Genomic DNA, 24,376 nt, shown 5'->3' with positions numbered 1-24,376 from the left:
ACACACATGAGGCCAGTGTGTAACTGTATCGAATTCCGTCATCGACGTGTCTGTATATTTCGAAGAATTGGAGAGGGAAAAAAAAAAGCCAACGGTATCCTGCGCCTTGCAATGCTGCTCCTGTATCTAGACCATGCACCAGTAAACCACCCCCATACCACCCCCATTCATTACTCGCATCAAACACGCATCATGACAGCCCGGGGAGCTCCTCGAAATCGAACCCCTTGAACCCGTCCTCGACGACCCACGTCCGGCCCTTCTCGCTCTCATACAACGCCTCGCACGCCCGGCCGACGACGAGAAGCCCCGGCGGCCTGCTCCCCTCGACCTCGATCGCCTCGGCCACGTACTCCAACGTCGTCCTGATGACCCTCTGATCGGGACAGCTGGCCCTCTCGATGACGGCGCACGGCGTGTTCCGCGGCCACAACGCCCTCTTCGGCTTCGTTGTCGTCGTTGTCGTCGTCGTCGTCGTCGTTGTCGTCTCGCCTTCCGTCGTCTCCGTCGTCGCCGCCTCCTCCTCCGTCTCAAGACGACACGTCAACTCCCTCACCAGCCCCGTGATCCGGTGCAGCGCCATCAGGAACACCACCGTCCGGCTGGCCACGAACTCGGGCGGCGCGGGCGGCTTCCCCTTCTTGCCCGTGCCCGTGCAGACGAGGACCTGGTCCGCGACGTCCCGCTGCGTCGGCGGGATCCCCGCGAACAGCGGCGCGCTCAGCGACGACGTGATGCCCGGCAGCACCGTCACGCGGTCGCCGAGCCCGTGCTCGCGGAAGTACGCCACCTCCTCGCCGCCGCGGCCGTAGATGAACGGGTCGCCCTGCTTCAGCCGCAGCACCGTCTTGCCCTCCCGCGCGCCCGCCAGCGCCAGCTCGTGGAGCTCCTCCTGCGCCTGGTCCGCGTTGCCGGGGAACTTGCGCGCGATCCGCACGGGCGTGCGCCGTGGGATGAGGTCTAGCACGCCCGCCGGCACGAGCTTGTCCGCGAGGATCAGGTCCGCCGTCTGGATCGCCTTGTGCGTCGCGCGCGTCAGGAGGTCCGGGTGTCCCGGCCCGCTGCCGGCGAGGATGATCCTCCCTTGCTGTTGCTGGCTACCGGCGGCGGCGGCGAGACCGGCGACGGGCGGCGGTCTCGCTACAGCCTCCTCGGACGACGACGACGACGACGACGACGACGTGCCGGCGTACGACTTCAGGACGGACTCGACGTCGTCGTCGTTGATGGCGGCGAGGCGCTTCAGGGGCCAGTACTCGCAGACCTGGCTCAGCCACCTCATGCGCCTGTTCTTGGCGGCGTCGAGGTCGGCGTCGGTGACGAGCCTGTTGAAGGACGCGGCCTGGTCGAGCGAGTCGTCGACATCGGCGTCGTCGGGCTGCGCTGATGAGCGGTCCTCGGCCTGGATGCGCCGGCGCACGTCGCCCAGCCGCGCGCAGGCGGCGCCGAGGTCCGTCGGCAGCGCGGCGGCGACCTCGCGGCGGATGCGCGAGGCGAGCTTGCAGCCCCTCCCGTTGGTCGTGACGCCGATCTGCAGGGGCCCGTCGGTGTGCGTCGACAGCAGCGAGAAGGAGCACAGCTGCGGCGCGTCGACGACGTTGACGGGGATGCGGTTCCGGCGGCACAGGGCCGAGATGTGGGCGGCGAGGGGGTCGCGGGGCCCCGAGGTGACGAAGACGGCGTCGACGACGTTGTCGACGTCGTCGCGGCCGAGGGTGAAGAGGTCCGAGTCCTCAAAGGCCTTCCTGTGCCACACCACCTCGCCGGCGTCGACGCGCTTCTGCAGGCCGTAGTGCAGGTCCGTCGTGTCCGGGGCAAGGAGGATGGCGGCGGCGCCGGCGGCGAGGGACTGTGTGCAGCGGGCGGCGGCGAGGGGATTTGTGCCGATGATGAGGTGGGTGTTGCCCTTGCAGTTGAGGGCTGTGAGGAGGGATGTTGTCGCCATGCTGGAGGGAGGTGGGAGGGAGACAAGACTCGAGAGTCTTTTTCTCCTGTTGTCTTCAAGTTGTGCCAGAGAATGGCGCTGAAGAAGATGCAGATGTTCTTCAAGTCGTGTAAGAACGGAACCCCTGTCTCTCTCTCTCTCTCAGTGAGATACTCGTCTTAGTGGGGTGAGTTGCGAGTGAGAGTGAGGGTGAAGGTGAAAGTGCAAGACGACCACGAACAGCTGGAGTAAGATGAGTGCAAGGAGTCAGAATCAGGAGAGAACTCTCATAAATCTGTCATCAGAAAGGCGAAAAAAAGGAGATGAAGCATTGAAATCGTCGGCCACTTCCCCATGTTATTTGACACAGCGGGAACTCTCTCTCTGGCTCATTCACTCAACTCACTCACTGATTGGTAAAGTTACAAGTCACCATTCATTGCCCCCCCGAAAACGGACGGGCCCAATCATGCGGCGGGCAAAAAAAGCGTTGGCCAAATTTTCATTCGCTGGCGATGACACCATCCCGATAGCCGTCCCTTGTCCTTATCGGCCTTCCCTGGCACTCCCGGCCAATCAACGGCTTCCCGCACCGACTCCCGCGGAGCCGTCACCGGAGATCCTTTAACGGGCCCCCCCCCGTGTGCACGCCCGCTCATCCGGTATACACACCATTTGTTAGCGTCTGGCATATCAGATAAGCTTGCATTGAACAACTGAGCGCCACTTGGACTATTTTGACTGCAAGATCTCGGAAGTGTCAAATCAATGAGTTGTGGTATTGTAACATAATCTGCTGTTTTGACTTTGTCCTTGAGTCCTTTTTTTTCGGTGTTGGTACACTGCGATGTGGCCCCCCCTCCCATCCCAAGCCTCCCAAGCTCTAATTGTTGTCGTACCGGTATTGTTACAATCCTCCCTCCCGCCCAATATTCTATACATGATTATTGTTCTTACATCTCGACTCAAATGTATCCCCCTCGCTCCTCATCCTCCTTGGCCAGTTTCCTCATCACCTCCTGGCGGTACGACTTCCGGCTCGTCTTCCGCCTAGGCGAGATCCGCTCCTGCGGCCCGCCCACGACGCCCGTCTCGTCGATGCCGACGTTGACGAACTTCTTCTTCTTGCTCAGCGCCGCCTTGGCCCGCTGCGCCCTGACGCCGCCGTCGTCGAGAGCCTCGGGTCGGCCCAGCCGCACGTTGCGGTGGTTCCGCGTCTTCGCACCCAGAGCCCACAGGTCGCCCCACTTGGCCTTGCGCGCGTCGTGGTATGCCTGCTTGCTGAAGCTCTTGGGCACCGTCCAGCGCTCGAGCTGCGCGTTGGGCGTGCACACGTCGAGCGTCACGTGCCCGCGCCGCTTGATGGGCGGCAGGATCTGCCGGGGCAGGGAGAGCATGTCAGGCGCCGTCTCGGACTTCTCGAACCCTTCGAACGCGCGCGCAGTGGCCTGCTCGCCGGCGAGGGGGCCCTCCTTCGCGGCGACGCCGCGCTGGATGGCGACGTAGCTGAAGAGCACGTCGTCGTGGTTGCGCTGCGTCGCGCCCATGATCTTCTGCAGGAAGGGCGGCCGGATGAAGCGCTGGCTAAAGTGGCAAAAGTCCTTGCGCCCCGTGCTCTTTCCGGGAGTGTGGTACATCGGGCACCCGCGGTGGTTCGTGCAGGGCGCGATGATCATGCCGGGCTCCTTGACCCTCTCGAAGCCGGGATTTCTCTCTTCGCCGGACATGGCGTTTTCTCCGCCCGGCGGGATCAGGAACTCGCTGAGTAGGCGGTCGCGGACGTCGGCCACCGCTTCAAAGCCGCGAGGCTGCCCCTTCTCCAGGACGATCAGGACTCCGCCCTCGGGGTTCAGCAGCGACCAGATTTTGTTCAGGATCGCGTTACGTCTGTGGCCCTCCTTCACGGGGAGAAGCAGATGGGAGGCGATGATGACATCGAACATCTTGCGCGGTTGCGGAACCTCGTTGGCGTCCAGTTGCAAGTGCGCCGTGTCGACCGAGTGGACGTAGTCAGGCAGGCGTGGCAGGATGCTTGTGTTGTGCAAAAACTTGGACACGCGGCTCCTCAGCTTGTCCGCGCCGATGACCACAGACTGCTTTCCCGGGGGGTTCTTGTTCTCGACTTCGCCGCGGGACCGCATCGCCTCCCACTCAGCGCGCGTTATATCCTGCCAGGCCAGGAGACCGGCGCCACCGGCGCCAACGTCGAGGAACCGAGGGCCGCCGGGCTTTTCGAACAGCTTCCGAAGCCAGTCAGTGCCCAGGCGCTTGCGTACCTCCACCAGAGTGCCCATTGAAGATGCGTAGGCGGGGGGCAGGAACGACGAAACAAAGGCGTCGGCCTCGATATCCGACATTTTATGCTGCCACGCGGCCATGCCGAGGGGCTGCTGTTCCAAGCCCATCTTCGAAGCGGGCGTGGCGGGTGAGTAGGGCAGGCCAGGTCCTCCGAATGCCTTCTCGGCGGCCTCCTTGACATGCTTGATGTCCGTCCTGTCGAGTATCGTAGAGACTGGCGAGACGTACCCGACGTGTGGCAGGCTCACAGTGCTCGGATTCGTCGAGAAGTGACCCTCCCTCGTGAACGGATGCAAACGACCGGCGCGCATCGACGTCTGTTGTTCCGCAATGCCATCCTCGCCTTCATCCAGTTCTTCTTCGTCCTCCTCTTCCTCGAACTCGCGTTCCTCATCGCGCAGCTCTTCCTCCTCGAGATGATTCCGCACGGACTCTTCAACGGCGCGGGAATTTTCCTCAAAGTCTTTTTGCAGCTTCATGAGGGCGTCGTATTCTCTCTTGTTCCTCGCCACAATATTGATGTATTTGCCGTCGCCTTCGGGCACACCTTCATCCGTCGCAGCGGCGTCTGGGGCTTCTTCTTCTTCGGGAGCTTCGGTCTCGGTAGACGCTGCCTCATCATCGCTCGGCGTCCGGACCGTTTTCTTCGAGACATACTGCACCTCTTGCAGTGTGCCGCCCTCCGTCTCTCGGAAGAGAGTCGGCCCCCCAGACCCGTCTCGTCGCGGTTTGGCAGAATATTTGTCGTTGAAGTACTGCATCCCGACATCGTCCGGCGTCGTTTCTCTCAGCGGCGGCCCGTACCATCGCTCGTATAGGCTATACTCCTCCTCGGTGAGGTAGCCCTTGGGCAGGGTATCCCGGAATCGTTGTTTCGCCTCCCGCACTGTTTTCTCAACCTTCGCGTTGCGAGCGAGCCCTTCTGTTTCGTCTCTAGTCGGTTCGGCATCCTTCAAACGTCGCGGTGTTGTCGAGAATGCTCTGCGAGTAGTCGGCTTATTTAGTGATCGAAGGGTTGCTGGGCTACTCTGCTGCGCAAAGCTCGATCGGCCTGCTAGGCCGGCAGGAGAAGCACCTGCAAGAACCTTTCCCGTCAAGCTCGTCAAACGCGCTCGACAGCTTGGACAGGCGTTTCGAATGCCGCCTGCGGTCAACATGATTGAGTTTTTGCGTGAAGTGGCGACACAAATTGGGAATGGCAAGAGTGTGAACTTCGACTTTTCGCAGCTGTCGCATCGAAATTTGGGTAGCTCAGGACGGGATGCCCCACTTGTTGCAAATGATAGCTTACCGATTGGTTGGGCGAGCATTAATGGGTGGAGATGTTTGTGGCGTTACCGGTATTGGTACCTTAGGCGCACCGGGCTATGGGAGGGTCTGTGGCTGGAGAGCGGCGGCAGACGGCCGTGTGAAGTGGGTCTCACAACGCCGGTGTCGCCGGTATCGCCGGTTGATGCGTCCGATTTGGTTTCTCTCCAAATCTGTCATGGTTCGTCGTCATCGATTCTCGAACTTATAGTGAAATGAGAGCCCCTGCATTCCGCTTTTTTGTTTCAGCCAGGTTTCCGAAGTGGCGCATGTCCACATCCATAACCATACACTACCGTCTTCTACATCCCTCCGTCCTGCGCGTTAGTTTGGCACGACCTATTATTGGCGTCCGAAAAGCAAATGAGGTAACTGGACTTGGTCCGAATGTTCAATAATGGTACGTTGAGCTTATATTTGATGATAAGGAGGACACGAGCCAAATTCACCTGCCTCTGTTACAGCATGAGCGTACACTGTCTTTCAACCAGAGCTTTGAACTCGAATGCCAAATTTAACACAAAACTCAAAAGACTTATAAGAAACATCCTTCCTAAAATTATGTTGAATCTCAGTGGGAAAACGCAAGAGGAAAAGAGAGCATCCCAAAGGCAAACTAAGCCAACTGAGGGGACCATCCCTGTCCGATAGACTATTGGATCAGTAGTACTGGCCTGTACTCACCTCCCGCTATCCGCCCGGGTTAAACAACTTCAGCGCCAGCACGATTGCCTGCTTCCAGCTACCAGCCCTAGCGGCTACTACCGCGATGTTGAGCCCACAGCCGCCCCTGTCAATTCCCACAAGAGCGTGGACGAGTAACTCGTCTGTCTGCGTCGGCCGCTTGTCGTTGTCATTGCGGCAACATTGCCATTCGCCTGGCGGGTGATCATCAGAGGAACAATAGGCACATACGGTTATGCAATGGTCGTTTGGCGAAGGATTAGTAAACGATTGACTATCTACGAGCATCTGCGGATGAGACCCACCACTGCAAGGAATTTGGGTGGAAGGGTTGTGTCCATTGGTATCAAAGGCGAGAGAGTAAGACAGTAACATGACACTCATGATTCTTACCTCGGCAGAAAAATAGCAGTATGTATCTTTATTAGTCGGACGGGGGCCACAATTACCCCCCGGTTTGCTCTCAGGCTATCCACCGAGATGTGTATGCCACGAATGCTACATCCTATACATGAAAAATTGAAGAAAGGAAGTCAAAAACGCCTTGCGCCATAACCCGTGTTGTCGCACTATTCGTCACCTCCCAGGTCCGCCAACGTCTTGAATGCCGGACCCTTCGGGGCCTGCCTCGTACCAGAGCCGGCGGCGCCCTTGGCAGGTTTGACCACTGGGGCGGGCGGATTCACGCGGTTGAACTGCGACATCTCGGCCGCCTTGTGGGGGTCAATCTACCAGTCCGTCAGCAAGCGATTCTTCTTGTCACCGGCGGCATCGCCCGTGGACCCACGCACCGCAAACAGCGAGACGAGGTACAGCCCGATGAAGGTGATTATATTGCTGAAGAAGTCGCGCAGCTGCCACTGCACGGGGCGTCGCAGGCTCGCACGCGCGGGCTTATCGCCGCCGAGGGTTCGGCCGGGGGTTGTGAAAGTGGCGGCGGAGCGGCCGCCCTTGTCCGGGAGCTTCAGGGCGTTCTGGATGGCCTGCGTCAGGGCGGGTGGGTTCGCGCCTTTAATGGTCTCGACGGCCTGGCCGCCGTGGAAGACGATGAAGGTGGGCATGGCGCTGACGCCGTGGGTGCGGGCGATGGTGGATTGGTTGTCGACGTTGATCTTGCAGAAGGCGACCTTGTTCGGCTTGGAGTGTTCTTTGGCGAGGCGTTCGAAGTGCGGCGCGATCATCTTGCAGGGACCGCACCAGTCGGCGTAGACTGAGAAACGGTGTTTGTCAGCGACATGTCGGATACGCGCAGAAGAGAGGAGGGGCTTAATGGGTGAACTCACAGTCGGCAATGACAACATTGGTGCTGCTAAGGATGCCTTGCCATTGGCCGGCAGACTGGATGTTGACGAGACTCATGGTTTCGAGGACTGCGGTGGGATTCAGGGAAGTTCGTAGGCGCAGTGTCGTGGGGTTGAAGGGAAGATGGAATGAACAGCTAGAAGATGCGACGCAGTAGGTACCTAGTTGACGAGTGCATGGGGTACGTACCTTCCGGGGGCGGCCTGGACCCAGCGGCAAAGTGGCGGGGGCCAAAAACAGAAGGCGGCGTGACATGTCTCCGTGATTCTGCCGGATTTACCCCAGGATCCGCTGGGAAGTGGGGCACCGCTCAGAAACTTTTTGGGATGCGGCTAACATCTGGAAGTCGGCAGCTTCTTACAAGTATTCGTACTTTTACTACACCACCATTCCGCAGATTGAATCCCTCAGAAGTGTTCAATCATTTCCAAAATGGCGTACGATCAAAGAGCAAAGGTTTGATTTTTCTCGTTGTGCGCCTGAAGGCAACGCAAACCATGCTGACAACAATACAGAGGAGAAAGACCGACGACGAAGGCTATGTCGACACAACGAGGATGTCGTCCAAGTTCCAACCCTACGAGGGCGGTAGAACTTGGACAGTCTCGGTCGCGATTCCGAGCAGTATTCTCACAGAGTATGTTGAACATCTGACGACCCATACATGCAGAAGAAACCCCCCCCGATTGACCCTCGTCCAGTGCCATAACCGCCGAGCGCCGCACTGCCGTCGCCGGCCGTATCGCCCGAGCCCTCGCCGTCTTCTCCGTCGATGAGATCGTCCTCTTCGACGACAGCCCCGTTGAGTCCCGGCCCAAGAACGTCGACACGAAGGCCTACACCGGCGATGTCGACGGCTGCCACTTCCTCGAGCACCTCCTCGGCTACCTCGAAGTGCCGCCCTTCATGCGCAAGATGCTCTTCCCGCTCCACGCGAACCTGCGCCTCGCCAACCAGTTGCCCGCGCTCGAGATGCCACACCACCCGAACCCGGCCGACTGGCTGCCGTACCGCGAGGGCGTCGCCAGCAAAGGGACGCCCCAGGGCACCATGATCGACGTCGGGCTGAAGAACCATGTTTTGATCGAGGACGAGGTGCCCCCGAACACGCGCGTGACGCTGTCGTACCCGGACTACAACACCGACAAGGCGGAGGCATGCGACCCGTCGGCGCCGAGGGAAGAGGGCGGCTACTACTGGGGCTACCAGGTGCGGCGCGCCAACTCGCTGTCGTCGGTGTTCACCGAATGCAAGTACGAGGGCGGCTACGACGTCAGCATCGGCACGTCGGAGCGCGGGCGCTCCCTCTCGGACGCGTTCCCCAGCGCGGCGCCCTTGGACTTCAAGCACCTGCTCATCGTGTTCGGCGGGCCTAGAGGTATCGAATACGCGGCGCTGAACGACAAGGAGCTCGAGGGCATGGAGATGACCCCGGCGAAGGCGAGGGAGCTGTTCGACCACTGGGTGGACGTGCTGCCTGGGCAGGGAAGCCGCACCATTCGGACGGACGAGGCCATCTGGGTGGCGCTTACGAGCTTGAGGAGGCTGTGGGTTGAGGTCTGAGAGTGTTTGGCAGAAAGGGGGCGATGTTGGGCCGGCATCCTGGCGGAGCATGATACCCATAATGGAAAAGTTTTGATTCAAGAACATGGTCTCCTGGAATGATGTCGTCTATGCTCTCACTGAACTGAAACCTGGCATTTGGGTCCTGGAGGGCGAACTAGGATGCACACCAGGGTACGTTACCGGTTTACCTGCTAACGACGGGCATACACGTCCAGCTGGCAGTAAGAAACAATTCTACAAGCAGAAAACAGGGCGAGCCTGAACGAAGTCAACGTTTGCGCCACAAAAGAGCGCGCAACATCCAGAACACCCTCGCCTGGAAAACGAACAACAGTCATCATCGATGGGAACGTTCGGCAACACAAGAAAAGGTTCGGTTATACTGGCTACGCTAACACTATTGCCACTACTACTACTACTACTACTACTACAACCGCAAAAATCCACGAGAGCTCAGTGCTGATACAGCGCAATGCCCGCCGTGAACCCGGCGATGTTGTCCTTGTAAAACGCCACGTCCGTCCCGTCCCGGGTGACCATGGCCCGCGTGCCGACGATCTGCAGGTTGTAGATGCTCACGTCATCCGTCGCCGTGCAGTTGTCCGGCGCGTCCCGGACATCGACGATCCTTTGCTGGCACCGCGCGCCGGCGCCGATCTGGCTGCAATTCGTTTTGTAGTTGTTGAAGAAGGAGTAGTGCCCGGCCCCGAAGGCGACGACGTTGCGGCTGCCGATGATGCGCATGCCCCACGCCATCGCGCACGGCGGTGCGACCGGCCCCTTGGCCTGGCGGCCCCGGCAGTCGGCCTCGAAGTCCGGGTCGTGGTACCCCTGGACGCGCGGGAAGGGGATCGTCGCGGGCGGGTTCGGCTGGTAGTACGGCGTCTCGGACTGCACCTGGCCCATGTAGACGTCGCGCGTCTTGAAGAGCTGGTACTGGTAGAGCGTGTGGTGCTCGCTGCCCGAGGCCGAGAGCCAGACGCGGCCGTTGGAGGACTCGACGAGCAGGCCGCGGCCGGCGTAGACGGTGACCTGCTTGTAGTCCGGGTCCTCGAGGTCGTGGTCGGCGATCCACAGCCAGCAGTTCTCCATCCACACGTTGGAGCTCGCGCGCGTGAGGTGCATGCTCATCCAAGCGGCGACGCAGTTGCCGTCGACCGTCTCGGCCGTGACGGTGGCGTTGGGCGTTGTCGGGCACTGCGCGAGCTGCTGCTGCGTGCCGGCGAACCCGCCGACGCGGACGTGGACGTCCCACATGCCCGATGGCTCGCCGCCGAGCGTGTTGAGGTTGTACTCGATCACCTTGGCGCCGGGCGCCGCGCCGCGCGTCGAGACGATCATGTCGGACCACTCGATGGCGCCGCACTGGCCGGGGATGGCGACCTTGACGACCGGGTGCGGCCGCGTAATGTCCTGGAACCGGGCGCCGCCGCCCATGATGATGGAGGCCAGCGCCTCGCCGACGATGCGCGCGCCGGGCGGGATGAAGACGGTGTCGGAGACGTAGTACGTGCCGGCGTCGACGAAGGCGACGAGGTAGGCCGACGGGTCGGCGGCAACGTAGTTGAAGAGGTTGTTGAGCGCCACCGTGTCGTCCGTTGTGCCATCGCCCTTGGCGCCGAAGGAGCGAGCCGAGATGAAGCAGCTCGCGGGGACGTCCTCGTAGTGCGGCTTGGAGCGCTCGTAGTATTTGGTGCCGTTGGCCGAGGAGGACGCCAGGAGCGCCGGGTAGACGGGGAAGTAGGAAGCGTCGCCGCCCGTGTAGTCCGTGGGGCCGGTGGGCGTGTAGACGTGGCCCATGGCGAAGCCCTGGTTGAGGATGGTCCCCGAGGAACCCGGGATGATGGTGTTGTTCTTGGGGCCGATGAGGGCGGCGCCGACGTTGGAGAAGGCGACGTTCTCCAAGACCAGGGTGCCGGCCGTCGAGGGCACCTTGGCGCCCGGGTCGCGGCTCGTGCGGATGGCCGTCTTGACGTTGACGAACTGCGAGTCGATCAGGGTGATGGACGTGGTGCTGTTGTCCTGCATGCGGATGCCGGTGCCGCAGTTCTCGACGTAGATGCTCTTGTACGTCCAGCCCCAGTCCCAGAGCTGGTTAATGGCGACCTGGGCGTTGAAGAAGCCTGGGGTTTCCCGATGTTAGCCCCAGGGTGAACCGACACAAAGTAGGAAATGAACACGGGTGGTGGGGGGACAAGTCGGGTTGACTTACGAGCGCCGCGAAGGGTGTACTGCTGGTTGCCAAAGTTGGCGCCGTACTGCCCTCCGTAAAAGTCCAGGTCGTTCAAGAGCCCGCCGGAGCCCTCCTCGATGAAGAGACCGACGTGCTTGCTGTCCGCACCCTCGGCGAGGCGGAAGACACAGTTGGTGATGGAGGTGGCCTGGGACGACGGCCAGTGGATCGCAAGAGCCGACGCGGACGCCGGGATGGCGGTGGTGTCGAAGATGAGGTTGCGGACTTGTCTGAAGAAGACGTTGGTAGCACCCCATGCCAGGCCGTTTGCGCCGTACTTTGAGGGAACAAGATGGTCAGACTTTGGTTCAAGGGAGAGCCTCGATGAAGCTGTCTCCATTTAGGGACATACCTGGTTTCCGTCAAGAAGGCCGAGGGTGGTGTTGGTGGGAAAGTTGGCGGCGGCCTTGATCACGGGCCTGTCAGTCGGGTCGCCGATGATTTGAGTGTAAAAGAAGTCGATGATGGAGCCCGAGATGAGGTAGGTTCTGAACGTGCGGTGTAAGTCATTCCATAATCTGCTCATATGAACCCGGCAAAGACTCACCCGGGAGGGAAGTAGACGGTAGCCGGCGACGTCGTCTCGCCCTTGCACTTCCCCGGCTCGCATCTCTGGCCCGAAGAGATGGCCTCATTAATGGCGGCCGTATCGTCCGTGACGCCGTCGCCCTTAGCGCCGAAGTCCTTGACGTTGCGGAAGACTTTGTAGTTCGGGTCCGGGTGGTATGCCGAGATGCCCTGGTGATCGATGTCTTCCATCCAGTACGCGGCCTTGGCGAGGGTGGCCGCCGCGAGCCAGAACGCGGTAGCGACTCGCATTCTGACGGAGGGTCGATGTGTGGGAGGGAGATATAACTAGTAACTACGGTATTGATTGACGAGTGATGCAAGAATTACAGGGAATGAGTGACTGTTTGGAGTGAGTGGACGAGTAAAGACTACTCGAAAAACGACCTGAACGAGTGTGTCCGACCCCCTCGTTTTGCTAATAGAGCCGGCGGTGGGAAGAGGGTTGGGAGAGTTAAGAGAGAACGACTGAGTGAGGTGAAAAAGAGTAAGGAGTGGCACGATTCTAACGAGAATCTAGAACAAACATGGAAGAAATACGGTCCTTAGAAAAATGTACACATTGGACGGACTCTGGTGGGAGAGGGAACCTTGAGACCGGTGACGATGTACTCAACCTTGCATGGACAGAACTGCACCGTACCAAGTCGAGCACCAGAAGTGAGCGAGCAAAGTAGATTGGGGCAAGGTGACCCTTATGAGCTTTATTGACTTTGGCTGCATTACAGTTGGGCCAGGAAAAGACCGAGGAAGCAGTCCAGTGATTCGACCAATCTCCATGCGTATGAGAGAGAACAAACAAGGGATGTGATGGGAAAAGGGGGCGGGGGAGGGATGGTGAGAATGGGTAAAACGAACCAAGACAAGCGTGTCTCGTACGCTCTAGTCCAACGCTCCCAAGGCCAATTACGCTCATCGTGATCTGCTTATGTGTCTATCTTCATGTCCTCCCTCCCTCATTCCCCGCGCGCTGCACTTTATCTTGGCCCCTACTCTCAACGCGGGACAGGATACATACGATACAATGCTATATGCTGGCTGGCTGTTGCATTGTCACGCAGGATGGAGATGAGGTACAGCCGGGAATGCAGGCAACGAACGACGCCGAGAACGCCGGGGAAGCCGGCAACGCAACCCTCTCAAGGCTTTTCTCGTCACAACATGCCGTCAAAATTGGTCCGGCCATGTGGGCTAGCGATGGTACGCAACACCCGAAGCTCGACGAGGCGCAGGACCAAGTACGTTTGGCGGATGGTATGTCTGGGCAAAAACAACTACGAAAGCAGCTCGCTTCAGGAATTACGGCACATCTTGGCCGTTCAGGTACGAGACTGACCTCGTGCGTTTCGTTGTGCTAGGCCCGGACGGGATAGTCTGGGCGTAGGAAATGTATGAATTGAGAGGGGGGAAAATGAGGGACGCCTCACACCCGCAGCAAACCTGCAGGACTAGGACTACGGACTCGATATTTTGTTTTTTTTTATCTGCGGGTCATCGTCCGGGGAGTTAGCACCAAACACAAAACACTGATGGAGAACGAGGGAATCAAGTATACGGTATAAACTTGTCTTGCTTCAAAGGGAGAAGCGTCGTCGGTTTCTCGTTTCTATCATGTCGCATTGTGCTCTCGTTCTGGCTCGTTGATTCCTTTTCGGCGTCTTCAGTAGAATCCCGACTTACACGCTGACCTTGCCAGGGCAAGGAGACGGACGCGAGGACTGTGGGTGACGGCCAAACAGAAAATCAAGCTTTTCCAAAGCGTAGGTGACGGAGGACGAGAATCCCCAGCTCACGGCAGCGGCCCGGCTGGGCCAAGCGTCGCCTTACTCCGTCCATGTCCGCTGACGCCCCATCCCTCCCTCCTCGACCATTTCGAACAGAGAGGAGTTACATCTTCAACAGACCGACGGCGCAACACCGGACTCGACTCGCAGCCGCCCCTTGACCCTCGACATCCAGAGAGGAAGATCAGATGGGGGAGGGCGGCCAAGGACGGACAGGCATGTCGGCCGCGTAGGCTCCCATTCCGAAGCGCAATTTTCCCAATGGAGCGAACTGTCGATAATAATATTTCCCATTGAAGGAACCGAGGGGGGAGAGAGTGAGTGTATGTTGTGTTTGTGTGTGTTTTTGTGTGTGAGTATGTATGTAAATGAGCCTTGGTCGCGAGTGACGCGCTCCTGGCACGCGGAGAAATTGGCAGCTAAACCCTTGACGCCCCCCTCCGGTGTTGATGTCGTCGCCCTTGGGTCCAGACACGGACGGCTTTGGACGGCTTTGGACGGATTAGGTTGTGATTGACAGGTACGAGAGACATGCCCCCCATCCCGCTGGCATACCAGGTTAAGTCAGCATCGCACCGACGTGGGGAGGCGCTTGGTTGAAGTCTTTTACTTCTTCTTGTTCTTCTTCTTCTTCTTGTGTGGCCGTTGTTGAACGCCACTCTGTTGTGTTTGTTTATCCTATGCTTAGAAGTGTGTGGATGACACAGCTAAGATACACCTCAGGAGGGAGATGGAAAGAGATGCGTGTAGATGCTGGGGAGGATGGCGATGCTCATGATGAATGAAAGTCCCGACCTTCCCGAAAGTGAAAAAAGCGAAAAAGAGATCGAAAAAAAAAACGCCAACCATGCCATCTAACCCGCCCCTTTCTAGCCTTCGCCCATTATTCCCCTTCCGCAGCAATTGTACATACACTCAACACATCCCCACAGTCGCCCACGGTCGCCTTCTGTCGACTGTCCCCACGCTTATAACGTCTTGAAGCCCTCCTCCAACGCGACCGTCTGGCCGAGCTGCTTGCTCCCCGCCATGGCCGCCTTCTCGCCCGCCCTCTTGCGCAGCACGTTCTCGATGAAGGCCTCGCCTGCCTTGTAGCTGCTGCGCACGAGCGGCCCGCTGGCGCAGTACAGGAAGCCCATGTCCAGCGCGCGCTGCTTCCACATCTCGAACTCGTCTGGCGTCACGTACTTCTCGACCTTGAGGTGCCGCTTCGTCGGCCGCATGTACTGCCCGAACGTAACGACGTCGACGTTGGCCTGGCGAAGTTCTGTTTGATCACTTGATGTCAGCATATCTCGTCCCTTGATAGTATAGATAGTTTCGTCGAAAAAGGGGATTTGGAGGGCGGTATAAAAGGAGGGTGCTTACGCCTTAGAGCATCCATGATCTCCTCCTCCTGCTCGCCCAGGCCCAGCATCAGGCTCGTCTTTGTAATCATCTCGGGCTTCACCTCCTTAACGTGCGCCAGCACCTTTGTGCTCTGCCGGAACGTCGCCCGGCGGTCCCGCACGTACGGCGTCAACGCCTCGACTGTCTCGACGTTGTGCGCGTACACGTCGAGCCCGCTCTCGGCCACGATGCGCACCATGTCCAGGTCGCCCATGAAGTCGCCCGTCAGCGCCTCGACCAGCAGGCTCGGCTTCTTGGCCTTGATCTTGCTGATGGTCTCGGCGAAGTGCCGCGCGCCGCCGTCGGCCAGGTCGTCGCGGTCGACCGAGGTCAGCACGACGTAGCCCAGGCCCCACCGCGCCAGCGCCTCGGCCGTGTGCTCCGGCTCGTGCGGGTCCAGCGGCGCCGGCGCGCGGTTCGTCTTGACACTGCAGAACCGGCAGCCGCGCGTACACGTGTCGCCCATAAGCATGATGGTCGCCGTCGCTGCGCTCTTGGACGACCCGCCCCAACACTCCGAGATGTTGGGGCACTTGGCCTCCTCGCACACCGTGTGAAGGCCCAGGCCGCGCAGGTCCTTCTTGATGGCTTTGTAGTTCTCATTGCCTGCGGGAATCGGCGTCTTGAGCCACTCGGGCAGCCGCGTGATGGTCTTCTTCTTGCCCGTCGGGCCCGTCACCTCGACGGTGCGGATCTCGTACGCCTCGGCGTCGGTGAGGGTGCCCTTTGCTGCGGCGGCGGCGCCGCCGGCGATGAAGTCGTCCAGCGAGGCGACCGTCTTGTCTTTGAAGTACGTCGGCCGGCGCGCGACGGACTTCGGGGGCTGTGATGACGCCTCGGATGTTGAGCCGAGCGTGGGAGGGACGGTGGCGAAAGCTCGGGAGCGAGCCGACGAGGCAAGGGCGCGTCGGAGGGGCGCCTGGACGCGCGCGAGGGGCGCCATGGACGATGACATTGTGTTCGATCTGTCGTCTGGTCTGTGATTGTCCTCCTCAAAGGTTCGCGTTGGGTGCAGCAACCGGCAGTGCTGGCGAGGCTGCTTGTCGAGAAGTTGGTTGATTGATGATGTTGGATGCTGCTGCAAGCTGTGATGGGGCAAAAAAAAGGCCCCAAGAAAATATGACTAGCGGAAATCAGGCCCCCTGCAGGTGCTGTGCTCTGCTGTGCTGTGTTCTGTTAGGCCCCGGCCCCCGGATTGAATCGGCATTACTGTATGTTTCAAGTGGGGCCGTGTATCCTCACCAGCCAATAAGATAAGGGTGGCTATCTGACAGCGGCAATGCTGATCAAGGAAGCCTATTAGAACCTCGCCCAACGGCGCTGCTGGGGGTTTTCCGCCCCAACGGAATCGAGGGGCCCGGCCGCTGTCTTGCTCGCCTCCCTGTTCTTTCCAATCAAGACACTGGTATTGACAATGGTAGGTGCATGGGTTTAGAAAACCAGATACCGGCTTCCGCACTGTTTGTTTTGCTTTCACATTGCAGGCGATGATAGACGTAAGATCATGTGGAGCAGAGCATTGAGCTCGCATCAACAACCACTTTATTCAACTAATCCACTCAAGCCCTGTCTCGTGTCCATAAAACTCCTCCCAATGGCCTCCAAGCCCTCCTCGCAAGGCAAGGTCGTTATGAACCAAGCCACAATTCAGCATCAAATAAATAACAAGTCATCGTTTCGAATATCAAAGCAAAATCCATCATATCCTCTCGCCGGTCGAAGCGTCGGACAAAGCAACTAGACTGAAGCCCAGGGTGGCCCCAAAACGGAGACCCCTACGACAACCGTTCGTGCTGTCCGTCCGCCTTGCCGGTAGACATACAATAATAGGGGTATCAACAACTCGAAGAAAATGTGAAACTTTTGTTCCAACACGAAAACTCCGGTAAATCCCTCAATCATCCATCCCGATCATGTCCGTCCGACATATTCCCCTGTGAGGAAGACGCGGCGGAAGATCTCATAAAATCATTTCCAGCCAGCAAGCACACCTGCAACACCGTCATTGCCGGACATCGGGAAAGTGAGCCGCTGGCAAGCCTAGCAGATTTCCACGGTGAGACGGTTTCATCCCATCTCAAACCCAGTACATCATCCTACAACTTCGGATGACGCATGGGCTTGGAGATGAATCAAGCATGGACTAGGCCAATGACGTGTAGAGGGTAAGTCGACTCCGCATTCCATACGACCCTTGTGCTGCTGGGGAAGAATCGAAACATTAAACGTCGAGTTGACAACCATCCGCCATCCTCAAGTGAGAGACAGCGGACATGCGGTGTCGGATTGAAGAAAAAGAAAAGGGTAAAGAAGGTTTGATCGCTGTCAAATGGCCATAGTGACAGGCGTCTTTGGGTTCCTTTCCTGCAGGCAGGCGATGCAAGCATCGCACGTGGGGTTGTCGAAGAGGGAAAAGGTACTGGTGGTGACATCAACTGAAGTCGTATCCAATCTTTACGGTCGTTCAGGTCGTAAAAATGGGCGGCGTCGAGCCAGTGTCCGGGGGTGGTGACATAAGAAGCATAAGAAGCGAAGAGAGGTTACATCAAACGAGCTCGGAATGGCCGTCAACAAGTGGTTGACATCATGTCTCGGACCACTTCGCAATCGTTCGATCAGCCTCTCTTCACGTTCCCTCGCTTCCTCTAGGCGCATCGAATGATGCGGCTTTACAAAAGAACGGCGGCAATCATGCCGGCGACACCGGCAAAGGCGAGGTTGCCCGCGTTCAGGGCGGCGCCGGCGTTAGGCTTCGTCGTGGCCGCGGCTGTCGCAGAGGCCGTCGCAGAGACAGCAGCAGATCCCGTGGGCTTGAACGTCGCCGTGCTGTTACCACTGCCGTAGGTCATGGTCGTGGTGTGAGCGCGCGACAGGGTGATCGTCTTGGTCTGGGTAGCAGTGGAAGTGATGGTCGTTGTGCTGGCGTCGGTCGAGCTCTGAGCCAATGCCAAGACGGGCAGAAAAGCGGCGAGAATCGTCGTGACCTTCATGATGTCCGAGTATGCTGTTGAAAGAATGGGTCGAGTTGAAAACTGAATTGCAAGCTTTCGAAGCCTGTTTAGGTCTCGAGTAGTCAAATAGTGCTAGTAGGGGATGTCCGCCGATGTGATGAAAAAGGCCGTTTCCTGCCGTGCAAGGTTTATATGTGCTGCAATGATGTCTTTCAAAAATTGAATGTTATATGCCAGGCTGGTGAGTGTTTCCCCTCAAGGTAGAACGACTCGACCAGGCGGTATATATGCGTTGGCGTTAAAGACTGTGATTGCTTGCTGAATGGATCTAAGCGAGCTTGCTCCTGTATTGACGCGGTTACGGTCACGGTTGCTGTAAGCGTGAAGCGCGGGTTTGGTCTGCGACGAGGCGCCGTCTGTTCGCGGATAGAAATAGGAATGAGCGTGAGTCCGAATGCTTGCTTCGGCGAGTAGTTCAGTTTGGCTTGTGTTTGTTTCGAGACTGTGCGCGAAGGAGGAAAGACTTTGCCAACGAAGTCTGTGGGTGATGGGTATTTCGGGGGAGTGGTGTGAATAAGAGAGTTGCTGGGGAGGGGATCCGGACAGGCGAGAAGTGGGAAAAGACGTGGGTTTTTGGATGTGGGGAGAGACGGCGGAGACTAGGAATAAGGGCAACTGCCAACCAGCGCGCAGGTGAAATGAGCGACGATGAGGTGCCCGGGGCCGGGGGGGAGGGGGGGATGAGGGGAGTCAGAGGGAAGGAGTGCGACTTGCAACGAGGAAGGAAAGACGACGATGATGGAGGCGCCGACAGGGAAGGGGCCGCCCACCCCAAAAAGTGAATGCCAAGCCCGGTCCTGGTCTAACAGGAGCCAAACGACGTTGGCCGTGGTTTGTGGCCTGTGGGACAGAACCTGGAAGGCAAGAGCAAAAAGGTGGAGGCGCTCGGCCCTACCTTCCCATTCCCTGACTCTCATCCTCTGGACCCCTCCAGATGGTCCCGGAGAAGAAGAAGAAGAAGAAGAAGTAGTGAGACTTAGGAGCAACGGGAAAGGGAAGCCCACCGTCACTCGGCCGACAAGGTATCGCGAGGTAGATGCAAGGTACCCGTGTCGAGGCTTCTACCCAGACCCTGTCGGCCATGCAGACGTTGCGGTGGCTAGCCCATTCGAGAAGTCGAGGCTCTGAGTCTGCGTAAGGGGTACTTCCGCCAGCTCGCAAAACCATGGCACAGCGCACGTACCATCGACATTGATGCAGGCAGGGATCCTGATCTTCGTGGGAAATTAAGGCGCAAAAGCACAGTATTGCGTTCGCTGGCCGCTTACCACAGTTTGTCCTGTGGTGCTCGGCTTGGCTTATTGAATAGGTATCCGCGTACGGAAACAGTAGGTGGCGCATCCACCACTTGTGCAAACAAGCCTCATCGCGCCAGCAACCAAAAAAGATCGACAACGAGCCCGTCTGGTCGTAGGCTGTTTGCTGCTTTGCCTGAAGCAGTGACAGCGCTTTATTTGGATATCCCAAGAGGCCGGCGAAGCGAAGCTCAGCACGCTCCATCGGCGCACCAGCAATAGAAGCAGAAGCCGAAAAAAGAAGAAGCGCTTGAACTGGTAACAAGCGGCGCCTCGGTATAGCACCATTCTTTTCTCCCTTGTTGCCTGAATTAAAGCATCCATCCGTCGTTCTTGTGTTCCCGCCGAATGGGAAGCTAAGACGGAAAGATGACTTTGTGCCAGGACGGTTCGTGAGACACTAACGGTCAAATTTCTCTTGGGCTACCTGGAGCCGGGGGTGGAATGGCAAAGAAAGGCATTGTCGCGCCCATTAATGAAAGATGGTGGACTTGGCGGGCGAATGAATGGTGGCGACATTATCGACGGGCGAAATAGCACAATTTGCACCTCCTCACCTGGTCCACGTCCACCGGCCAAGGAGATGAATGTTCTCACATCAATGGGAGATTGTGTGACTGGGACAGGTGGCACGCGAGAAAAATCGTGAAATGCCTCCAACCCAACCCGATGCAGAAAGCATTGTGGGTGGGCATTCATAAAAGATTGAATTGCATAATTTCCCCGAACCACCGTTGATTGGCTGGAAAGGGGACGCTAGCAAGCCGGATCCCTACCAAATTGCCAGCTTGTTCCTGCATTGGTAGCACTCAGTTCCTGACGCTAAGCCTTGGATGGACGGTGAGCTCGCGTGCGCGTTGAGTGGCCAGACGGCTAAGGTTCGCTGGCAGCCAGGCCTGAGGGCCGCCAGCCTAACCAACCACTGTGTAAATACAGTTAGTTGACCGGCGACCTGAGAACTATGCTGTTTGTCGGTGCGGCATTTTGGGTTGGGAAGGAAGGAGCTGATCAGCGAGTATCGGAAGGAAGCAGGGAAGAGGCCGCGACCGACGACAGCTGGCCAGGGAAGGCCCAGCTACTAGTGCTCGGGCTCCTTCCCAAAACTCGACTGTCAAATCTTAGGGTTCCCTCCCTCTTTCCCAGAACGTTCATCTGCGCAGCTGGCTGCTCTTCTCTTCGGGAATTGGCTTCGTCCCCTCGTCCCCTCGTCCTTATTCCCCGTTCAGATCACTTGCGGAGAAGCGTCATCTAGTGTCGATTCTTTCCTGCTCTTGACACCCGAGGGCCGAAAGCCAGAAAATCAGCTAGTTTTGCGTTTCACAGCGCATCTCACATGCGCCTGTGCAGAGCACTTTACGCTATTGAGTGAGTCCCTGACGCGCTTCCATCGCACCCCAGCGACGACAACCAACTGGGACAGGGACCAACAAGCCCCGACGCTTCGTCCGAACGGCATGACCTGGATGAGCACGGCGCGCCTCGAGAGCCCTCGTCTCATGTGTCTCAATCTCATCTCTCACATCATGATCATTGTCATCCGAACTCTCTTCTGTCACTTGCTTCACTGGCGCTCCTCCAATTCTGGGGGGGGCGGGCGGCTGCAATCAATCGCGAATCCTCGGATGAAACCCGAATTCTCTCCACCGTCGTCGGCTCCACTTTACCCGGAGGAACCTGAGCCGATGGAGATCACGCCGGAGATCATAGGATTTTAGAGGGCTTAAGATATACCAGCATTGCTGTGAAGCCCCTTGTCGCCGTGAGTATTGACTGGGTTCTCCCCACCCGACGCTTGACGTCTTTCTCTCCAGGGCGTCTTTTGGCCCGAGCTCGCATTCTCGCTCCCACTTCGCGCATTGCTCGCGAGTCGCATCCCCTCCGCCGCCACACCTCTTGCCCCTTATACGTCGCAAGGCCTATCGAGCATCGACAGGCCTCTGTCGCAGCCAGGGCATCGTGATCCCCCTCGTCCGTGCCACCAACTCGTCACCAGCGTCGGCAGAAACGGCTCGTTCTATCCGCTAAGCCCGTATACGTTGCGTCCCGATGCTTCGCTGTCACATCGTGAAACTCGACACTGTGTACTGTCGGTGGGGTACTGTCGGTGGGTAGTCAGGCGCTTATGGTCTGCTCGTTGGCAAGCCGTGAACAAACCGAAGGCTGCCTCAGCTGAACACACTACGCATACCTGGGGCCTGCACCGAGAGGCCTGTCCCGACCCACGACCGACACACCCGCCAACGCAGCAAGCGACGAAAAGATACTTGCAGATACCACGACAGCGCCCTCTCTGCCTGCCGCGAACGGATCGGATACCTTGGGTCTTACGCGATTCCTGGCATACAAGTGTCGGTCTGCAACTCGCCGTCAGCCCACACCGCATCCGCCATCCGTCCGGCTGAAGTAGGGCCTTCGAGGGATTCAGCAAGTCGATTTATGCAGCTTGGAAAACTTTTCAAGCAGCCTTCCTTCTTGGATTGGTGCCTGGGCCCTTCTGGACAAGTAGACGGGGGCGAGAGAGAAAAGTCGGCTCGTTGCACGCCATCGAGGACAAGAATGAGACGTTACAATAGACTTAAACACCACAGAACAACGTTTTTTTTGTTTTTTTTTTCAGGTGGGCCGAACGAAGATCAACAGTTCGTTACAGCACCAGCGCTTTTCGGGCATTGCCAGCGCATTCGCTGGTCTCACTCACTCACTCACTCACCCACTCATTCTCTCTCATTCTCTTTCCTGCTTCACAGCCAACGGATAGTTCACTTGAGCTGCCCCCCTGCGTTGCATGTTTAATAAACCACGAATGCAAATAAACATGAAGCTGTGGTCATCTCTTGGTTCTTCTCCCTGCAGCTCGTAAAATGTCTCGGGCTCATCATCCAAAGACCACATACAGCAGACTGCAGCCCGTATGCACAGCGCAAACTGCCGCAGCATCCATCCCTCGGCTCTTGACTGCACTGTTGCCCATGGCGCACAACGACAACGCACGCACAATGTCGTGCAGCATGGCCATTGTTAGTTAGCCCTCGGCTTTGGCTGCAGTCGCCCCGGAGGCCGCGACGGCATCCTCGCAGACTCGTCGGTTGACAAGGAAACGGCTCCCTTCGACCTCGCCTCGGTGAGGTCTTCACATGACAGAATTCGGGAGCGAAAACAAAGCCATGCTTCGGAGTCCGACGTGATTCGTAGCCAACCAAGTCTGCTTCTGTCTGGCCGGGGGATGGTACCGCAACTCCCTATCATTTACCTGGTGCGAAGCGATTTTCGGAGCCCCGCCCCCGTCCTCCCGACCCTGGAAACGATTGCACCAGGGACCAGCGCCGAAATCTTCGTCGTCGTCGTCGTTGTCGTCGTCATCATCGTCGCCTTCCACGGCATGGCTCACCAGACAACTTGTGGGCCGTGCTACGAGTACGGTCTCTAGAAGGATTCGGTGGCCGGTCAAGGCGGTATTAGCCGCCTGCAGCGCGTCGTCTGGAATGGCGGGCTCAGGTGGTGGTGACGTCTGTGAGGGCTAAAAAGGTGAACATCGGACGTCCTGACAAAATCGCATCGTGGGCTCTTGGCGGTGTCCGATCTTGACATGCGACGAAACGACTTGTTGCTTTCCATAACATGAAACGGAGCGCCATGGGGACGACTCGTCTGAGCGCAAACTTGGGCCGAAAACTCTGGGGACAAGGCGAAAGACAAGGGCTCGCGCCATACCCTGCATCGTTCAAGGGCAGCGCAGGAGGAAGCATCAGTGCGTTGCAGGCCTAGACGACGCGATACACCCGTGTCCAGCAACAAGGAGGCCGGGACCGAAACATTCTGTGCATCGCCGACACATTGTTGATCTGCCCGGGGGGTTCGACTTGGTCGTGCTGGAAGGAAGCCGGCTACTGCTCCATTGCTCTCTGGTGTGTTTTGTGTTTTCTTCTGTTCACTATCGTGTCGCATCGATGATGAACTATCGGTTGGTAAAATCCAAGGCGCCTTCATGTTATATACCTTGGCACCGACATCGGGGCAACAATGTTCTAATCTACAGAGAGCTGTCTGTCCACACCGTGGTCGCCGCGTCACATCGTCGAGTCCATGAGTGACGTCCATCACCACCGGCGCATCAACACCACAGCGCATTGACATGTTGAGAAGAATGACGGATACTGGTCGAAGTTTCCACTCAACAACCTCCGTGCCGGGAAGCGGCCTCGGGTGAGGATCAGGACCCGCACCAAAAGATTGTGAGTCTCCTCACGATCTCCAAACAGCAACCCACCCCAATAGCCTCGGTTATCACCGGTCTATTAGTCTAGTTGGTTAGGACGTCGGATTCTGATCTTGGAATTTCCGTAGGCCTAGGTTCGAATCCTGGATGGACCTCATTTTTTGCATCTGTTCGATTCATCGATCGATGATTGTGTTTTGCTACTTACAAGTTGTTCTTGATTTGTTGCCAGCCTCTTGGCAAAATGACACTAGGACCAACCGTTAGGTCGAACCAATTTAAATGTCTCAGTTTTTGGTTTGTTTTTCTTTGCTGGTTCTATCGATGGGCGAGGAGGGTCCTGACTAATCCTGTTTATTGGACTCAACATCGAGAATAGACATCGACGACCAACACTGCTTAAGCAAGCCAGGAGTTTGGCCTTTTCTCTCATCAGTTCTTGCGCTGAATAAAATGTACTACTATTACAGGTATAACGGAAATTCGACCGCAGTGAAGCACATTGGGGACTTGCGATGTGGCCCGGCAGTACTATGCATCTGTTGGGTCCGATTCCTGGGCGCAGGATATTGTCTAACATGTACTCCTTCTCCTCCCACTCATTGGTTGGCGACAGGACCGGCCAATTGGCCATTACCTTGTGGCCTGTTGGACGGCGACTGGGCCAGTATCCCAATCAACGGACTCTGACAATGAGAGAACCCCGGGCCAGCTTCCGTACATCATCAAGACGACTGGCGGTCAACAGTTCATGTCATGTTTACTCATCTGACTCTACTATCTTATCCATGACAAACGA

The 24,376-nt window shown here is 57.9% G+C and overlaps 8 protein-coding genes across 8 annotated transcripts; 1 reads left to right on the top strand and 7 right to left on the bottom strand.

Annotated features, from left to right (window-relative positions):
* Nucleotides 1-98: 98 nt before the first annotated feature.
* On the bottom strand, nucleotides 99-2,325 carry CDEST_07708 (Putative siroheme biosynthesis protein Met8). Its single transcript, XM_062923867.1, has one exon. It carries the CDS (start codon nucleotides 1,943-1,945, stop codon nucleotides 191-193), a length of 1,755 nt encoding a protein of 584 aa, XP_062779918.1. The 5' UTR covers nucleotides 1,946-2,325; the 3' UTR covers nucleotides 99-190.
* Nucleotides 2,326-2,889: 564 nt separating this feature from the next.
* On the bottom strand, nucleotides 2,890-5,379 carry CDEST_07707 (Putative ribosomal protein Rsm22; the record flags this gene model as incomplete). The annotated part of the gene is made up of 1 exon (XM_062923866.1): nucleotides 2,890-5,379. The coding sequence occupies one exon, from the start codon at nucleotides 5,377-5,379 to the stop codon at nucleotides 2,890-2,892; it is 2,490 nt and encodes an 829-aa protein (XP_062779917.1).
* Nucleotides 5,380-6,624: 1,245 nt separating this feature from the next.
* On the bottom strand, nucleotides 6,625-7,634 carry CDEST_07706 (Putative thioredoxin). Its single transcript, XM_062923865.1, has 3 exons — nucleotides 7,498-7,634; nucleotides 7,006-7,424; nucleotides 6,625-6,942 (listed from the first exon to the last, which is right to left on the bottom strand). The coding sequence occupies exons 1-3, from the start codon at nucleotides 7,571-7,573 to the stop codon at nucleotides 6,784-6,786; spliced, it is 654 nt and encodes a 217-aa protein (XP_062779916.1). The 5' UTR covers nucleotides 7,574-7,634; the 3' UTR covers nucleotides 6,625-6,783.
* A 219-nt stretch (nucleotides 7,635-7,853) lies between these two features.
* CDEST_07705 (Putative RNA methyltransferase, nucleic acid-binding, tRNA (guanine-N1-)-methyltransferase) lies at nucleotides 7,854-9,348 on the top strand. The gene is made up of 3 exons (XM_062923864.1): nucleotides 7,854-7,972; nucleotides 8,032-8,153; nucleotides 8,218-9,348. Exons 1-3 carry the CDS (start codon nucleotides 7,949-7,951, stop codon nucleotides 9,077-9,079), a joined length of 1,008 nt encoding a protein of 335 aa, XP_062779915.1. The 5' UTR covers nucleotides 7,854-7,948; the 3' UTR covers nucleotides 9,080-9,348.
* Nucleotides 9,349-9,535: 187 nt separating this feature from the next.
* CDEST_07704 (Putative pectate lyase superfamily protein) lies at nucleotides 9,536-12,522 on the bottom strand (the record flags this gene model as incomplete). The annotated part of the gene is made up of 4 exons (XM_062923863.1): nucleotides 11,863-12,522; nucleotides 11,668-11,803; nucleotides 11,295-11,592; nucleotides 9,536-11,205 (listed from the first exon to the last, which is right to left on the bottom strand). The coding sequence occupies exons 1-4, from the start codon at nucleotides 12,132-12,134 to the stop codon at nucleotides 9,536-9,538; spliced, it is 2,376 nt and encodes a 791-aa protein (XP_062779914.1). The 5' UTR covers nucleotides 12,135-12,522.
* Nucleotides 12,523-13,251: 729 nt separating this feature from the next.
* On the bottom strand, nucleotides 13,252-16,114 carry CDEST_07703 (Putative lipoyl synthase, aldolase-type TIM barrel). Its single transcript, XM_062923862.1, has 2 exons — nucleotides 15,035-16,114; nucleotides 13,252-14,933 (listed from the first exon to the last, which is right to left on the bottom strand). The coding sequence occupies exons 1-2, from the start codon at nucleotides 16,008-16,010 to the stop codon at nucleotides 14,635-14,637; spliced, it is 1,275 nt and encodes a 424-aa protein (XP_062779913.1). The 5' UTR covers nucleotides 16,011-16,114; the 3' UTR covers nucleotides 13,252-14,634.
* Nucleotides 16,115-16,584: 470 nt separating this feature from the next.
* CDEST_07702 (uncharacterized protein) lies at nucleotides 16,585-18,734 on the bottom strand. The gene has a single exon (XM_062923861.1). It carries the CDS (start codon nucleotides 18,043-18,045, stop codon nucleotides 17,725-17,727), a length of 321 nt encoding a protein of 106 aa, XP_062779912.1. The 5' UTR covers nucleotides 18,046-18,734; the 3' UTR covers nucleotides 16,585-17,724.
* A 4,025-nt stretch (nucleotides 18,735-22,759) lies between these two features.
* On the bottom strand, nucleotides 22,760-23,648 carry CDEST_07701 (uncharacterized protein). The gene has a single exon (XM_062923860.1). It carries the CDS (start codon nucleotides 23,105-23,107, stop codon nucleotides 22,853-22,855), a length of 255 nt encoding a protein of 84 aa, XP_062779911.1. The 5' UTR covers nucleotides 23,108-23,648; the 3' UTR covers nucleotides 22,760-22,852.
* Nucleotides 23,649-24,376: the final 728 nt, after the last annotated feature.

This window comes from Colletotrichum destructivum, chromosome 5 (assembly GCF_034447905.1).
Source record: "Colletotrichum destructivum chromosome 5, complete sequence".
NCBI lineage: Eukaryota > Fungi > Ascomycota > Sordariomycetes > Glomerellales > Glomerellaceae > Colletotrichum > Colletotrichum destructivum.
This window is presented reverse-complemented; position numbering and strand designations above follow the sequence as displayed.